Source organism: Sorghum bicolor, chromosome 10 (assembly GCF_000003195.3).
Source record: "Sorghum bicolor cultivar BTx623 chromosome 10, Sorghum_bicolor_NCBIv3, whole genome shotgun sequence".
Lineage (NCBI taxonomy): Eukaryota > Viridiplantae > Streptophyta > Magnoliopsida > Poales > Poaceae > Sorghum > Sorghum bicolor.
This window is the reverse complement of record NC_012879.2, coordinates 56593276-56610038: the sequence shown is the minus strand read 5'-3', so window position 1 is coordinate 56610038 and position 16763 is coordinate 56593276. Positions and strand designations below refer to the sequence as shown.

At 40.3% G+C, this 16763-nt stretch overlaps 2 protein-coding genes across 2 annotated transcripts; both read right to left on the bottom strand.

The window, feature by feature from the left end:
• On the bottom strand, positions 772-6363 carry LOC8061594 (peptidyl-prolyl cis-trans isomerase CYP59). Its single transcript, XM_002437383.2, has 14 exons — positions 6012-6363; positions 5239-5343; positions 4874-4991; positions 4709-4759; positions 4517-4608; positions 4292-4391; positions 3705-3824; positions 3532-3609; positions 3263-3309; positions 3126-3181; positions 2445-2485; positions 1844-1949; positions 1607-1739; positions 772-1516 (listed from the first exon to the last, which is right to left on the bottom strand). Exons 1-14 carry the CDS (start codon positions 6107-6109, stop codon positions 982-984), a joined length of 1680 nt encoding a protein of 559 aa, XP_002437428.1. The 5' UTR covers positions 6110-6363; the 3' UTR covers positions 772-981.
• On the bottom strand, positions 9907-13480 carry LOC8083194 (probable transcription factor KAN4). The gene is made up of 5 exons (XM_002437382.2): positions 13109-13480; positions 11603-11679; positions 11215-11435; positions 10964-11054; positions 9907-10627 (listed from the first exon to the last, which is right to left on the bottom strand). The coding sequence occupies exons 1-5, from the start codon at positions 13230-13232 to the stop codon at positions 10370-10372; spliced, it is 771 nt and encodes a 256-aa protein (XP_002437427.1). The 5' UTR covers positions 13233-13480; the 3' UTR covers positions 9907-10369.

Sequence of the window (16763 nt, the reverse complement as noted above, 5' to 3'; positions counted from 1 at the left end):
TTTCAAAAAAAAAAATCTTAACATGATAACAAAATTTAAATTTCAAAATTTAATAATCTTTACATAATATATAATAAAATAAAATTTAAAAATATTTTGTTGGGCACTTTCTCAATCAAGGAGAAAGCACCCTCTAAAAATTAGAGTAGGCTGTTTTTTTATGGCGTGCACACGGTATTCTTCAGTAAAAGGCGAAAGAATAGTTCGCTTTGTGCTCACCACACAGCTGCTTGAGTAATAAGCATCACCTGCTGCCTATAAGATGTTGGATGATTGGCTAATCTCTTACTGACCGTTGTGGTACTAAACATCATTACCCGGGTTATGCACTTGTGCATACACTCCCACGTGGGCCGCGTAAGCTACTGGACCGGTCTTGTAGTTTTAGCCCAATAACCACTTGAGACTCCTAATGGCACCACTAGGCCGGTCTTATAGTTTTAGCCCAATAAGATTGACGTGTAAAATGAGTGGATGCAGACCGTGGATCAAAGTTAATACATCCCAAATTATAAGATATTTGACTTTTTTAACACTAAATTTGACCACTCGTCTTCATAAATGACTTAAATTTGATTATGTTTGCATAATTTTTTTGAATAAGACAAGTAGTTAAACTTAAAAACAAAAAAGTCATACGTCTTATATTTAAGATGGAGTACCATTTAGAGAGACAGGAATTAGCAAACCCTAAACCCTAAACCCTAAACCAGCAACATAACCCCATAGGTTTGCCATGCTAATTCTTATACAATAGAATAACAGCAAACAGTCAAAATTAGCAATTTTTTCTTTATTGCAACAAATTATCCAGCAAAAGCTGTAAACACACAGAAAAGATGCAGATCTGGACACTACAACAATTCAACACATTCCAGGCAGTTTACATTGACTTCAAAAAAAGTTGAGCTAAGAATACAAGCTTATAGGGACATCAGTGAAAAGCAGACAACAAAACCGAGTGTCATACAGAAACCTATCTTATCTACCATCTCTGTGCCTTCTCTCCTTGTAGGACCTATCATCAGACTGCTGTTTTTTCACATGGTGTGCTCGGTCTTCTCTTCTATGTCTACTATCTGGGCTCCTTTTCCTGTGGCTGATTTCATCTCTCCGGTGGTGTTCGCTCTTCTCGTAGGCATCATCTCTATGGCGCCGCTCGCCATCAGATTTATCGCTTCGTCTGCCTTCCTCTACCTCCCCACTTCTGCTTCTATTAGAGTGCTTGCTATAATCACGATCATCATATCTACCAGAGCTTCTATCACTGGATCTACTGTAACTGTGGTAGCCATCATGTTTCCGACCCCCTTGGTTCCTATCATCTTTCCCATGCCTGCTTCCTTTCTCATCACTGCGTGTTCTCTCGTGGCTATTTCTTTCACGATCACCGCGAGGCGGCAGCTCTGATTTTTGATCATCTATTCTTCGATTCTTTCTTCTGTGGCCATTTTCGTGATCTCTCTTATCAGAATAATCAGCTTCATCTTCATCTTCGTCAAAGACTAGATCATAGCTGCAAAATAAGAGTGGAGTATCACAGTATGAAACAATGTTCAATGTTTTTTGTGCAACAGAAGAAAGAACAAAGAGGGTAGGGACTGACCTTCGACGGTGATTTCCACCACGCTGCGTGTTTTCATCTTTTAGAACATAATTTGGGCCTTTGTTTTTCTGCTCGCCATCTTGATCGCAGTCTCTGGCTAAGTGATCAGGGGCGCCACACTTAAAACACCCATCTGCAGTGAGAAACAATGATTCAATGTGAGACTAAAGATGACAAAACTTTCAATACACAAAATGGACAATCGGGTTATGGACAATATAGTTTCAGATCATTTACCTTTCTTTGCATTTCTTTTGCTTTGTCTGAACTGACCCCACAGCTTCGAAACACTCTGACTAAAATCAACATGGATCCTTCGGTCATCAATCAGACAATTGTCCATCTACAAGCATAACACCATGTAAATAATAGTATAATACTCTCTTCAGATTATTCATAAAGGAACACCACACGAGAACCAATATGGCCATTGTGTTATATGCAAAACTTGGACTATCTGCTATGCAAAACTCGGACTATCTGCTGGGCTAAAAAAGTTCACTAAGCAGTCTTTTAAGCTCTTTGTATCATTTTCCACTTTATTTCAATTCACAGTTCTTGCAGTTTTCATTTTAGTTTTTTTAGTTTCTTTTCCTTTTTTTTCTTCTATCAGGTTGCTTTAGCTTTGTTCAGTCTTTTTTTCTTGGTCTTTTGCATTGCTTGCATGGCTAACTAAAATCAATGGAACTATAACGTCGACTCTACCCTATCCTTAGAAAAGGTATATAGTCATGGAAAAAAATTAAACATGTAGTGAGGAGTAATCTATAAATTATGCATGGAAAATGCTATAGTACCACTGTAAATACACACCCACATGGAAAACTGAGATACTGACCTTGAAATATGCACGCTCACAAGCCTCCTTTGTATCGAATTCTGACAGATCAAGATAACTTGTTAGCATGTCATACTAGGCCACTCAACTAAGAACTAAGCATCATGAATCTAGGAGCATTCACAAATACTGTCAGCACATGAACTGAACCTAGCTAGATTGGTGAGAGTCCTCTTTGGCTCAAATTTGGGTGTATATTTCTTATTTACAACACCTAAGTTCCTCCTAGGTTGGTTGAGTTTTTTAAGTAATTATTATTGTCAGCACATAAATGGCTCCAGAGTGTACCAAATGGAACTTTGTGGAAATACTGGGAAGTTTTCTACTTTTCAATAGAGTGCAAATCTTAGAATGTGTTATTTAGGAAATAAATAAAGACAGAAAACAATATTTTAGTACGTGAGCAAGGAATTGTTTGTTTCTTTCCCTGTATACTACTCACTCATCTTTCAACCTCGTACAATCAGCATTCCCAGTTGCCCGTTCAAAGGATAACCAACTATCCTAAAGAAGAGGCTAACACATACATGTGTAACACAGCTGACAAAATAGATCTCAGTTGCCTCGGCCAGCTACTTAAGCCAATGCAATTGTGCAATGAACAAACTGGAACTAGGTATCTAGCCAAATAGCAAATAGTACTTGTCAGCACAGTAAGAGTTTTCAAGGGACTAAACATACCAATAAAAGCATAGCATAAACTATCTCCAGTCTTGTAGTCACGAATTATTTCAGCACTGCAAGCAAAAGTTATAAGAAATTGAAAGACGAGAATAAACAAGTAAATGCACAAAATTAGTTATAAGAAAGGCACTCACGATGTCACAGTTCCAAAACGAGAAAATATTGTATATAAATCTTCATCCTGAAAAACAAGTTAATCAGCAAAAGATGTTCAAATTTTCAGCCCTAAAATGATCAGAAATGTAGGCATAGAGTTTTAAAAAAAAATGTAGGCATAGCAGTAGAAAACCAAACACTTGTATGCACAAAGGCTGAAGAAATGTACAAGTACATCTTAAAAACTCCAATGAAGTGGAGAAGTGAAAGGAAGGCAAGCTGCAAGCAATAAGGGACTAACACTAACCTGTGTTACTGGGTTGAGTTTACAAACAAATAAGACATTTTCTGGCGGTTTAATCTCAGCATCTGGAATATCTGCCAACTGCACAAAAAAGGTATTTACCAGTCATAAAAAATGATATAAGTACTAATTAGAAATAAATAAGTTTTCAACTTTCATATGGAACCAGGACTTACACTCTCAAGAATTACTGCATTTGTGTGTGCCTCTTTAGAGCGGATCATCTCCTCAAGTTGTTCAGGGTCCACTGTTTGGTCCAAAGGAACCCAAGTATCCTCTAAACGCTCTTCTGCAACCTGTCAATTTTTTAAACAAAAAAAGGGAAATATGAAGAAATACTCATGTTAGCATGTTGCCAGATTAATATTGGATTCAAGACATGACCTCTTTTATAGGGTTGAAATATGCCCCAATTGTAGCACAAGTTGGTATAGATAGAACATGGGGAAGATTTCAACACTAAATGAAATAAATGCGCACTCAATAACTACCATGCCCAAACTTTCAAACGAAATTAAGAGGTACACAGACAATAAAAGGAAATAGGTGAAAAAAAACTGCAGTCTACCTCGGCAGTAGTTTGGACTCAAAATAAAAACAGGTGCATGGACAAGAAACAGAATTCTTGACATCTTAACGATTGCTAAATTAGGAAAAGAAACCAAAAAGAGAATGAATGAACCATGGCCTGTGATTAAGAATGATGCATCTCGACTCTTCCTCTCTTATTACTGAAATGAACATGATTGGGACATTCAATTACCTCATCACGTGGCTTTCCCGTAGGAGAATTCTCAGGAATAAGTTCAGCAAGCTGAGGAGGATCATCAAAAGGATCATCCAAGACATATGTATGCTTAATTCTGCAAATAATAAATTGTATAAGGTCAGCAAACAGGAATTAAAATGACAAAGAAGGAGACTAATGCTGGAGAAGAAGTGAAACATTCATTTAATGTTGTAACTAAGGCATTAATCAGTACTCCACCTTATGTCCTTGAATGGTCTTCCTTTATCATCAACATAAGCTTCATTTATTTTTGTCAGCGTATCAAAACCTTCAGCAACCATCCCAAACACCTATGGTCAACAGAAGAAACACAGGAATTGTTTGAATAAAGGAATTATGTTCATAAGACGAAAAAAAATATATCAGTTAACAGAATCAAGTACTACTCACAGTATGTTTATCATCAAGGTAATCCACATCATCCCGCAAGGTAATGTAGAACTGAAAACATTAAAAAGGTAAAAAAAAAAAATAGAAGGCCAAAACAAGCAACGAAATACTGAAAAATGGAACATCCAATATTATCAATTAAGACACTGGAGGCAGGCAATGCACCTGCGAGGCATTGCAGTTTTCACCAGCACTGGCCATAGCAACAGTTCCAGTTTTTGAATGCCTTAACTCTGGACGGATCTCATCATCAAAAAATCGAGCTTGATCACCATAGAGATATCTGAGGAAATACAATATAATTTTCAGGCATACATTTATCAATATGTAATAATAAGATACCTCAATAATAATGACTGTATAAATATGAAAAAGAGCAAACATCTAAGAATGGCTCCATCAAAACTATACGTGTATTGTATCGATTGAAGACACTAGTTATATCTAGATGCAGGATACCGCATTATATGGTTTAGAGTTTTGAAACTTTGGAGACATTTTCAAAAGTTCAAATCCAAAGAGTCACTTACTTGTATACAGAATCGCCAGCGGTGCCAGTTCCAGTTGGATCGCCAGTTTGTGCCAAGAAATCCTTCTCCACCTTGTGGAACAAACACCCATTGTAGTACTTCATTCTGGTCGGTCAAAGAAGAAAACCAGAAAATAAGTACCCTAATTATCTGAAATAATAATCTCAAATTCATGAGACGGTATTTTCCATTATTAAGTGATAACAAAAGAGCAGCCAGGCATAATCCTCGATTCTTCAAGCACTTCACCAATGGTGGAAATTCAAGATTCTGTGGAAGAAATTGAGTGCAGGAACCACAGTAGAAGCTAAATCTAGTTCCCAAAATGCCAATAAAATTGATAACAAGAAACCTAAGAAACAGAATAAAATCCTTTGATGGTGCCTAAGGTCATCGCTGTGGCTCTATCATCTCTATGAAGTTCCAGTACTAAGTCTGCAACACAATAATTTCGAAATTTCTGGTAGCATACCTACGAGCCTAGAAATCAGTACGCAGCTAAATACATTTGGAATTAGGAATCCCACTAAACTAGATGTAAATTATGAATAGATGCAGGATCACCACTAGCGACTAGCTTCAACAACTTACACCTATTGCAATTGCAACCCAAAAGTTACAATCAAGCCAATAGTGGCTCTACAACACCGAATTGGCCAACTGAACAGCTTGATACAGGACAGTACATAAATCATCAACCGTGCTGTGTTGTCAGAAACTACAGACGAACCCGAGAGATCGAACAAGCCCTAGACGCGGGACGGGATGCTTACTTGCAGAGCTTGAGGAAGTTCTTGGTGGTGAGGGGGCACCGGTCGGTGTGGAGATCCACCTCGATGTCGCCCACGCTGGTGACGATGAGCACCGACATCTCCGAGAGAGACTTATCCGCGTCTGGCCTCGGCTATCGAACGGCGGCGAAACAGTGCTTGGGGGAGAACGAGGCTAGCGCGAGCGCCGGAAGCTTCTGGGGTTTCGTCAAACCAGGCAGAGGCCGTACAAGGTGGCGCGTTGGGTGTCCTGCCCTAGCCGGTATGGAGGAGGCAACCCCACTCGGACGGCGGACGGGAAGGGAGCGGGGAGGGCGGCGACCGGCGAGTGTGTGGAAGCCGTCGAAGAGAAGAAGGGCGGCCAGACGGCGGGCTCCCGTGCTCTTGGACCGACTGGAAGGCCCAAACCAAAAGCCTTGTTAGGCCCAAACCAGAAGAAGGGCCCGGCACCGGTCGGCGAGTGTGTGATGATGCTCTGAACTGAGAGCTAAACGTTTGGTAGAGTTTCAGATTCTCATACATTTCAGATTCAGATTATTTCAAGAAATATTTTAGATGGTGAATCGGAATCACTTTATAAGATCATTTGGTTGGTATAGTTTTATATGGTTTTTTATGGAAACAATATTTTATATGATTTTTTTATGAAAACAATATTTCAAACAAATATTGTTTTCATAAAAAAAAACCATATAAATTAAATTATTTCCAAAAAATCAAAACTTTTTTGTGGGTGAAGAGTGATTAAGTATAATTTATTTTAACTTGTTCCATTTAAAAAGAATAACGGGAAAAATGGGCCATTAGTGCAAAGGAGAGGCCAGAAATGAATGGGAGGAAACTACTCCTAGGCCATTTCGTGTGGACAGTATAAAAAACAAGAACCATTTCTCAGGTTTCTGGATCCAAACGCTACCGTTTGGCTCAGATTTAGCAGAATCCGAACGGTTATGGGGAACCAAACAGGCCCTAAGCAATGGTGTGATGTTCTGAATGAATCCGCAGGTGCGTAGAGGGCTTGACCTAGCTGAGATACATAGCATTGCCTTTTTGTCACCTAAACTGCAGTGGTTGGCGGGCAGTGTGCAACGGCAAAGGAACCCTGCATGTTTTCAGCTTGAGAGTTATTAGAGTCTTCTTTGAACGGAACTTGAGGGGTTTGCACCCCTTCCAGTGACTTTAATAGCAAAAACTAAAAAGAGATTCAGGGTGTTTAGTTTCCTTTCTACTTAAAAAATTAGATTTTGGTTTATCATTTTGCACAATGGAACTAAACACCAGGCAAAATTTTGGCAAAAATATGGTTATTCTCTATTTTGGATTTTAGACTCAAAAAAGCCTCAAGAGGCCCTCATGAGGGCTCATGAGGGCAATAAATTCTGTATTTTGGATGAAACTAAACAAAATCCTAAAAATTTGGTATTTTATATTTCATCATTCTAAAATAGTTGGTATTTTGTATTTTGTATTTTATGGAGAACTAAACACCCCCTCAATACAAGCAGGGAAGAAAGAAGCAAAAAACATGAGGGCGCGGGGAGGGTGGTGTGGTGTTGTCTGCAGGAGCAGACCCAGAGGCGAGGACAGGCTCTTGAGGACGGGCACCACGTAGATCCCCACCCCCGCCTCCGCCACCACGTAGATCTCGCACCTCGGCGCCGTTCCTTCTCCGACATCCCCTTGCCGCTTCCTGCTCCGACATCCCCTTGCCGCTTCCTGCTCGTTCGGCGAGTGGTGGCTAGGTGCTCTGACATGGAGGACGAGCAGGGGACCTCCGGCGGGCGGTGAATAGGGCTCGCGTGCCTTCTCTACTCGATTGGAAGGTGATCAAATGGGAGACGAGGCCTGGCCAAGCCTGGCTCCCAGAAAACGCCCACCCCATTCGTTTTTCGGGAGCCAAGCTAAAAGGTGGTCGGTGGCTTTGCGAAGCCTGGCTTTGGACCTTAAACAGAACAACCAAACAAGTGGCTATCTGAAGCCTGGTTGGAGGATAGCCACCCAACCAAACAGGCTCGTAATGTTTTTTTTCCCTACCATGTAACAGTACCATTTTACATTGAACAGGACAAGTATTACATGGGAAAAAGTTGAAGAGCTGAAGAAGGAGCATTGTTATATAGCTTTTGATGATAAGGCAGAGTTGCATATATTTAAAGTAACAAACTTGTATAGATTTTTCTATTCTTATATAAAGTTTGGAAATTGTGGGTGATTTGGTGGAACCAATTTTGTCTTAACGATTTGGTGTCCGCAATTCATTCGAGTAGACCATGACTATAGGCCATAGGCCATTAGGGCTGGATATCAAGACAGCTCGGCTCGTTAGTGGCTCGGCTCGTTATAGCTTGGCTCGTTATGGCTCGGCTCGTTATAGCTCGTTATATAAACGAGCTAGAAGGGTGGCTCGGCTCGGCTCATTAGTGAGCTCGAGCAGCTCGTTTGGCTCGCGAGCCAAATCATAAAAATATAGTACAAAGAGACTATAAATTTATAAAAGTAATTGAGCAACAAATACATCACATGCATACTTAAAGTAAACTAAACAAAGTACTTATAGCTTTAACAATTCAACAAACAAACTAGAATTTTATTCAGCCAACCTACTAGGATCACGACTGTGGCTATATAATAGTCATACTCATATAGTTTAAGCATTATCCATTGACAGATAAAGTTAGGAATTTACGAATGAGCTAAGTCGAGGTATTGAGAAATATTTAGGTATGTAGTCGAGACAATTTTAGTTGTTAACATAATAATTGACTGGCTCGTTATGGCTCGCGAGCAGCTCACGAGCTCGCTCGAGCTGGCTCGTTATAAAACGAGCTGGCTCATTATAAAACGAGTTGGCTCATTATAAAACGAGTCGAGCTCAAGCCAAGCTATTAACGAGCGAGTCGAGCGAGCTAGCGAGTTACGAGTTTTTTGTCCAGCCTTATAGGCCATAGACGGTGTCTGTGATCTAGTTTCCAGTGAGGAAACTACTTTTGAGTCGAGTAGTTTTGTACCGAACTATGATGTTTTCTTGTAGTTATTATTCTCAGGGAGGTAAATGTTTTTGGGAGCCCTTGTATTTTGGATGAGAAATGATAAGTGGACATTGTGCCAAATTACTCATGTTCGATCGATGTTGTGTTTATGTGCATATATATCAGATGGCAATTCTAAACTATAACTTTGTTTGGAGAAGCATGAATCTTCAGTGAGTGTTGTGGAAGATGAGAATTCAGATTCATTGATCACCCAGGCTCCGGTCTGGGCGTCAGATGAATAGCAGGTTTGGTTCAGGGAATTCTCGATCGAACTCATCGTATTGAATGTGATTCACGTACTAACATGATTAAGATCATTCTTGACTTTAGCAAATGATGCAATTATTATGTAGTCATTAAGCGTGGAGATGGATGAGCCTACTCTGGTTTGAATGCTGCATTTGGCCTGTCGAAAGTGACTGTATTATGCATGGCTTGCTAAGAGTAGCTTTCCATCTCCTGTGAAAATACAAGCGTGCATTGCTTCTCAAATAGCGTTGAGTGTAGGCAATTAAGATTTGGTTGGTTTAGTCCTACCAGTGTTGCTTAAACACATGATTATAAGCATTTTAGGAAGTGATATATAATTTGAGATCTTTGCCGAGTGTCAAAAACCTTTTTTGTCGAGTGATATACACTCGGTAAAGACCTTCTTTGCCGAGTATTTTTTTTATACTCGGCAAAGAGCCTGCTTTGCCGAGTGTTTTCTTTTTTTTTTTTTGCCGAGAGTTTTTTTTAGACACTCGGCAAAGAGCTTATTTGCCGAATACTCGAAAAAAAACGGTCGACAAACCACTAGTTACTCGGCAAAGAACCCAATTCTTTAGTGATGTATATGGCTATCCTTAGCCATTTTTTCTGAAATGTATAGCTGCTAGCACTAATAACATAAGTATATTCATGCTCCTTTTCTAAGAGTCTAGACAATCGATCAGAAATAGAACATTTCAGACGATGACAGGTGAGGAATACAGCGCCTTCTCCCCAGACAAAGAAAAAAGACTGCAGAAATTCCTCACCCACCGTCGTCTGAAGCCCGGTTCCTAATCGAATGGACCCGAAAATGTTATACAAATCTAAAAAATAAAAAAGAAGAGAAGAGACTAAAACGGAGTGGCTAACAAGGGCAGGACACGAAAATCCGAGCGACCTATCTAGCAAGACTACTGCCACGCCATATACAGTCTAGTACTGAAGGCCTGATCACACAGTCTGCTGCTCTGCATGCATGAGTCCGTATAACTGTACACGAGCGTACGTACGGAACTGTACGTACGTGTGCCGGTCACGCACAGCGCCGCCAGCCGGCCGCCGGCGGCGTCGTCAGACTCAGGCCAGCCAAGACGACGAGATGGTCAGGTCCAGGTTCAGAGCCGCCGGCTTGCTCTCCTCCTCCTTCACGGCGGCGGCGACGCGGCGAGCGCCTGCTGCCGGAGCAGGCAGCAGCAGCTCCTCGCTGATGGAGCTCGAGCCGTCTGCGTCGTCGCTGCTCGCGTCCTCCCACAGGCCGATCGACAGCGTGAGGTCGCATCCCGTGTGCTGCTTCTCGGCGGGCTTCTTATTATTAGTGTGACCTGGCCTAATCGCCTGGAATAATACAAGCAGATGAGGTGTAAGTGTAACAATTAAGTATCAACGTTAACACGCTATTTAGTATAAACTACTATCACGACTTTGGAAGCATTTGATTTAGAGACATTTTTATCTAGCTCATGGGTCTGGGCCATGCATAGTAGTAGTAGGGCATAAACAGTCAATACACACGGCAGTATGGGAGTTTGGCAGCCTGCCACCTAATGATGCATACAACCAAAATGAAGCTTCTAGGGAATGGTACATGCATGCATCCATGCAGGCATTGTTGTTTGAGTAAAGTTTGTCAGCAAATCAATCATATATGGGAAAAAAGCCGTATTGTTATACCTTCTCTGTTGTTAGCACGTTGGAGTTCCAAGGAGCACGCCCTCTTCTTTGTTCCCAGCAGCTTCTGAACACTTCCTCTAGCGACGGCGGTCTGCAAGTAAAAACAATCGAATTTAATTTCAAATCTGATCAAATGTAATTTCAAATCTGCAAGTAAAAATCAATCATGAAATTCAGGCAAATTCCTGTTGGATCATTAATTTGAAGATTGCGAGGAAGCATGATTGGTTTGTGCTAATTAACACGCTTACATTTGGTATGGTGATGAGTGGCTGCAACCACGGAGCATGGTGGTATAAATGTTCTTGTCTGATGGAGCTGGAGTGTTGCCATCCTGTGACGCATAAGCGCAGTGATCTTCACGGCTCAAGAACACGCGCTTGCTGTTGCTCGCCGCGGTTGACGATGTCAACTTCTGGAGGCTGGACTGATGAGTACTGCTGCTGCTGCTGGAGCTGGAGCTTCTGTACATCTGGTCATTTCAGTGAAAGAAAAAAAATGCACTTAATAATGTTTATGATAGTTAGAAACAAGGTTATATTAGCATGCATATCTCATATAAGAAGCTGAAAAAATGCACTTGATAATGTCTAGGATAGTAATACACAAGCAATTAAAATTATATATGCCATAAAGTACCTGAAGATGACTCTTGATATGAGATATGCTAACTCCCTTCACGCCCATCAACTGAAGAATTCGCTTCGGAGTTGCTTCTGCATGACAAAGAAAATGAAAGGTTAACACACACAATAATACAACAGATTCTGAAGCATGATCTTTCAAATTAAATTCTGACAAGATATGGGGTGGGTGTCAATTAGTTCAGAGAATGTGCCCATATATGTTGTTATCATAAAAGCTGTGATCATTGTCTTTTTTGTACGAAAAATAACTGCTGTAGTTGATTTTGTTGGTGTATTGCATGAATATCATTGTCAAATTCTCTATTTGGATGGTTATACAGCTACCTAGAGTTATCAACAACATGTCCACAACCGCATTTAAGTATTTTTCCTATACACATGTTTGCCAGGAAATATATATATATATATATATATATATATATATATATATATATATATATATATATATATATATATATATATATATAATGAACTCAATACATGACTAGCAACTACAAATATCGATACATAATTACATATATAGGAAATCTCAGTCTTCTGATTTCAGGTGTGGCTAGGACTCTGTTTATGAGTCCCAAGCAAAATGGGTGTGGTGCATCATGTGCCAATTAGGAACTTGTAGCTTTGCTCTTCTCTTATATCAATGAAAGCCGACGATGGATCTTTCGAAAAAAATATCGATACATATAGGAAGTGTGTTTGTTAACCAGGCCATATGCAAACTCAGAACACACACAATCAATATAATCAGCATGAAATATTTGAAAGAAGAGTAAATTTCGGAACAAAAGAAAGAGAACTATGAGTAATAAACAAACTTGTAACTTATGAAATTCGAGCGCATTTTGGTTGATCCATTTATATAATATCGGTCCACAGAACTCTTTGCTAGGTCGGTCTAGCTGGTGACCACCTAGCGCGCTTGTTGCCGTTGGTTGTATTATAAACTATTTTTTCTTAATATAATGATACGCTTCTCCTACGTATTTGAGAAAAAAATTTTATGAAATTCTTTGTCATAGATAATCATATAGCTTACTAAATTGAGTATGTACTTCATATTTTTTGCAATAATTCTAAAGATTAGTGGCTGGCTGCAGAAACGATTCAAGCTTCCATGAACAATATTATCTATCAGCAAAAAAAAGCTATATTCGCCCATACATGACAAATCAAAGGAGAAAAGGAGAATAATTCCATGGATGCTCATCATTCAAGCATGCAAATCACGTGGTTTCCTTTTTATTTCCCCGGTGGACTCCACCACCAACAAACTCCTGCCTAACAAAACCTAAACACTAAGGGGAATCAGAAAAAAAAATCAAAACTGCAAGTGAATTAATTGGATTAAGAAAAAACTAGCTATGCCTTCGGTCACCTCCAAAAAAAGAAACTATGGATCCAAATTAAACCAATCAAAACATGCAGAGGCTAGCTGGAGCATGTCTCATGCATGCATGCAGTCGAAGGAGAAGGAAGGTATTGGAAGGCGACTCACCGTCCTGGCCACCGAGGCACTCGACGGCCTCGACGAACTGCCGGTGCAGCTCCTCCGTCCACCGCATCCGCGGCACCTCTGATCGGTTGTACTGCCGGACCCCTTTTCTCTCAAACCCTCTCATTCTCCCTGCTGCCTCTCTCCCCGGTATGCAGCCTTCACCTCGCTCTATCCCAAGCTAGCAGCTCAATTCTTTCAGACTCTAGCTAGCTAGCTAGTAGCTTCTCATATATATATGGTAGTACCAGATCGAGTTATATATATATCTAGTCTAGATATATATAAGTAAGTTGTTGAGAGTTTGGCTGAAGGACGACGAACACCACCTTGCAGCATATATTTAAGTACTTGCTTGCTGCCTACCGTGTGCACAAGGATGACAGGATGTTGTACTATGGCCTTGTTCAGTTCGCAAAAACTTGCGAAAAAGGACACTGTAGCACTTTCGTTTTTATTTGACAAACATTGTCCAATTATAGAGTAACTAGGCTCAAAAGATTCATCTCGCGGTTTACAGATAAACTGTGCAAATAGTTTTTGTTTTCATGTATATTTAATGCTCCATGCATGTGCCGCAAGATTCGATGTGACGGGGAATCTTGAAAAATTTTGCGAACTAAACAAGGCCTATAAGGCTGATGGAATGTGAAGAAGAAGATGAGAGAGCACTCGAATGAAGAGAAATAGAAGGCTGAGTTTTCTGACCTAGTCCAGTCAGACATGCTCACTCAGCTCTCTGAAAGGGCAGCACAAGTGCACAACACCGCGAAGAAAGTATATGTACGGTAGCCACAGTTTCTGAAAAGCTGGGCTGTCCATGTTCACGAGACAGCGAATGAATGCAAGCATAATTCAACTAGTGCTTGCATTTTCATATATATGGATTTATAGCTCTATTCATTATATTGTCCAGGACTCCAGGTCGATGGTGAACAGTTCTCCTGTTTGACAAAAAGGAGCTGCTGCGCTGATATTTCCGGGGGTTAATTCAGCTGTTTTCAACGCGTACATTAAATAACAGTCCCTATCTATGTTGGCTAGCAGGTTTGACAAAAGAATTCGAGAAAATTAGCAGTGTGCGTGGAGCGAGTGCTGTCTACGTACGTTTAATTTGATACGTACGTGTACTGGATTATATAGGATTTTAATTAGTTAATTCAGAAGTAGACATCAGGCATAATAAAGATTTAGAGGTCAATTCAACTCTGGGCCCCTGGATTTCCCCAAGAAATGGGAAACGAATGTGATGTATAGGCGTAGCTAACACTCTGGCCCTGTTTAGTTACTCCCCTAAAAATTTTTCATCCATCCCATCGAATCTTTGGACAAATGTATGGAACATTAAATGTAGATAAAAAATAAACTAATTACACAGTTTGGTTGAAAATCGCGAGACGAATTTTTTAAGCCTAATCACTCTATAATTAGCCTTAAGTGCTACAGTAACCCACATATGCTAATGATAGATTAATTATACTTAATAAATTTGTCTTGCAGTTTTCTGACGAGCTATGTAATTTATTTTTTTATTAGTTTCTAAAAACCCTTCCCGACATCTTTGCGTGATACCCAAAAAATTTTTCTCCACCATCTAATCAGGGCTTACATACACTTGCATGTCGATCGATCCAGCAAGTGGCTCTGACACGCCGTACGCTGCAATGTCAAAAGCATGTATGAAAGCATGGAGAAATGGGCATATGCATATCCGATCCCTTGGAGAGAAAAAAACACACTTCTTGCTAGTGATAGAGTTCAAGTGGCTAACATATTTGTCATAATATGGAAAAGTGCAGTGTGTGTGGGAAGGTGATAAATAGGCAGGGAATTTCCATAGAGAACATATAGGGCCAAGGTAGCTAGCTAGCCTAGATCGAGAATTTGTTCGTACCTATATCTATACATAACTAGCTATGTTGATTTGTATGCGGGAAATTAACGCATATATATGACTTGGTAAATCATGTTGCGTCATTATATTTGAATGATTCAGAAGAAAAACCCAAAATCATCTCATAAAGATCATATCTTCCAGTATAATTATTCTTGATGATAATAATAAGTTGATAATGCGCGTTTGGTCGATCGGGGCATTAAACCGGTGAGGAATTCTGTGGTCGGTATTGGAACCTTGCAGGATAGAATGCTTATGAAGTCAAGGTAGCAGTTTGCAATTACCTATCAGCATTACACACCAGTGTGGCGACATCGTCACGAGAAAACGATGGGACAGGAATTGAAGGACTAAGCATTCTCTACGTACGGGCAATGAATTGTGGACTTTGGACCACATTCTTGTCCTAGGCAAAAAAGAGAGAGGAGCTAGGCGAGAAAAGTTGCAAGTATCACATCCAATCCAAATTCATGGATGCATCCTCGGTTCACTTCAGCTCGTTGATATATATGATAGGGACTAGGACACGGTCTTTTGAAATTCTTTCCCCGCTGGAGACATTTCCTAGATAGTAGCCGGCCGGGCTTTTTTGTACACAAAAATATTATCATTTTTTCTGCTTTTTAGATGACTATTGGTGTAAATATATACATGTGTGTGTGGTCTAGAAAAAGTTTGATAAAAAAGGCCTTGAAGATTTCACAAGTCAGATCTTGAAAAGCTTTGTGAAACGAAAGTTAACCAGACAACATTCTAATAAGGATCTTTCTTTTTGAGTTTTACCTTATTCTAACCCTGTTTAAATGTGAACTTGTTGAACTCTGTGGACACTTTTCTAGAATTAGTGAAACCACAGTTACCAATTGTAGAAAATGAGAAAGAGATTATTCTACAACATAACCATTGATGTGTATTTATTCATTCACTTAGAGCAACTCCAACCATTATGCAAATGGACTTGGCATTTACCAAAATGCATAAAACTCCAAAAAAAACCCCTCCAATCGTTATGCATTTGGACTTTGCATTTTACATAGCTATGCATTTGGAGGGGGAAACTTGGCATATATGCCAAAGGAGTCCGCCTATGCAAATAGAGATCACGGGATTCTCGGTTCCACCTCGCGGGCTTTTTTTCTTCCCTTCGCGCAGTTTCCCTTCGCGCCGCCACCACTTCGCGCGTCCTCCTTCGCCAGCTTCGCGCGCGCGTTTGGACGAAGCAGCGCACAATAGGACGACGCAGCGCGCGATAGGACGAATCTACGACGCCTTCCTCATCAACGCCGGCCAGGTACGCCTTCTTTATCAATGCGATATCTAGGGTTTTGCTGTTGGCGGCTTGGGGATTGGATCATGGTAAGCACAGTACGATCGGTACGGCGCGGCTGTTTGGCGCGGGATCGATTGGCCGCGCGGGAAGGAGTGCCACGAAACAAAATTTCCGAGAAAAAAAAGATGATGGACTTGGGATTTTGCATAACGGTTGGAGATCACCCGATTTTAGCCTTGCCATTTTCATTTGGAGGTTTGCAATTTGCCTAAAATGCATAACTTCAAATGCATAATGGTTGGAGATGCTCTTAGTCCTTTTAACCACTCCTACCAAACTCATTTTGTTAGTTTCAAGATGGACGACCGAGTTTTTGCTTTGAGAAAATTCAGAGCTCTGCGAGAAAAAAAACGTGAACTTTACACAGCTCTCTCTCTCGCGAAGAAGTTAATTAAGTGGATATCTGAGGTGTTTGCTAACAAATTTAATTA